The sequence below is a fragment of the Pangasianodon hypophthalmus genome, chromosome 28 (genome assembly GCF_027358585.1).
Source record: "Pangasianodon hypophthalmus isolate fPanHyp1 chromosome 28, fPanHyp1.pri, whole genome shotgun sequence".
Classification (NCBI taxonomy): Eukaryota; Metazoa; Chordata; class Actinopteri; order Siluriformes; family Pangasiidae; genus Pangasianodon; species Pangasianodon hypophthalmus.
Genome location: NC_069737.1, coordinates 4912636 through 4913981, shown reverse-complemented (window position 1 = coordinate 4913981; position 1346 = coordinate 4912636). Strand labels below are relative to the sequence as shown.

At 41.2% G+C, this 1346-nt stretch overlaps 1 protein-coding gene across 1 annotated transcript; it reads right to left on the bottom strand.

Annotated features, from left to right (window-relative positions):
- LOC113545764 (gamma-crystallin M2) lies at positions 1-907 on the bottom strand. Its single transcript, XM_026945336.3, has 3 exons — positions 755-907; positions 426-671; positions 1-324 (listed from the first exon to the last, which is right to left on the bottom strand). Exons 1-3 carry the CDS (start codon positions 767-769, stop codon positions 49-51), a joined length of 537 nt encoding a protein of 178 aa, XP_026801137.1. The 5' UTR covers positions 770-907; the 3' UTR covers positions 1-48.
- Positions 908-1346: the final 439 nt, after the last annotated feature.

The window sequence follows — 1346 nt, the reverse complement described above, 5'->3', positions numbered from 1 at the left end:
TTTTGATTTTTCAAAATTTCTTTATTGTCACTTTAGCTCAGTTTGCTTTTAATACCAAGAGTCCATGATGCGCCTCATGCTCATGAACCTCATGCCACCGTAGTCCCTGAAGTTCCTGTACTCTCCAGGCCTGAAGTACCACATCCTGCCTCTGTAGTGGGGATGCTCATACATGAGCCAGTGGCCGTCCATCACATGGCAGGACATGCAGCCGTTGGACCAGTGGTAGCGATCCATGAAGGAATCACAGTCATCCCTCATCTCCATCATCTGACCCATGAAGTTGTCTCTCTCATAGACCTTCATTCTATAGGATCCTCTGTACTGTTTGGAAAGAGGAAAGTGCCACTCAAATATCAATTTTAGGGGAAAAATCTATTTAGGACATACAAATATTTTTTACAACAAATTACAAATAACCATACCATGGGGATCATGCGGCAGGACCTGATGCAGTTGTTGCCCCAGCCCCACATGTTCATGTAGTCAGCGTACTCGCCCCTCCTCATGAAATACTGGTTTCCCATGAAGTTGGTGCGGTCGTAGACCATCCAGCAGCCGCTCTCCACCCTGCAGGAGTGGCAGCGGCTCATGTAAGAGTGCAAATCGGAACAATCACCGGTGCACTCATAGGAGCGCCCCATGAAGTTCCTGTCCTCATAGAAGATAACCTGTTTGGAGGATGAGTTTCAGAATCAGTTGAGCATTCACAGGTTAAGTTACATGAAACAAATCTGTATTTTGATAGTTTTACCTTGCCCATAGTCATGATTACTGGCTTGGCTTGTCCAACCTGTATCCACCTGCTGAACTGACATCCTGCCTGGTTTAACTGTTGTATTTATACCTGAACGGGACTAAAGAATATGGCACTTCTATTGGGAAAACTGATGAATATGCAGTTGAGCACAGAGGCCCACAGAGAGTTTTTTGTTACATTTTCATATGACACAGAAGACTTTTGAAAAGTTCCCACTAGCAAGACAATACATCTGTTGTACCTTGTTATTTTTGGTCAGCACATGCTATAGACCTACCAGAGCCATCTTTGTTACTTCCGTATTATAACCTCTACTCTTTCTAGAAAAAAATTATTTGTATCTGTTCTAGACAATTGTTTAACCCTCAAATACTGTATTTATTTTAAATTCTTTTTTTCATCTACTGCCTTGGTTTATTTTTTCATTGCACTCCACATTTGAGTATTAAGCAGATTATTTGGTATGTTGGAGATGTGTAAGTGAACTCCAGAATTATAGGCAATATGACTATGAAATTACAACCATTACACAAAACAATTCAAACTGTCCACTAAAACAACAGTTGAAACTACATAATTTTCCTCT

Coding starts and splice junctions, on each gene's coding strand:
- LOC113545764 (XM_026945336.3), bottom strand. Junction 325..425: donor CCTGCCGCATGATCCCCATG/GTATGGTTATTT, acceptor CTTTCCAAACAG/TACAGAGGATCCTATAGAAT.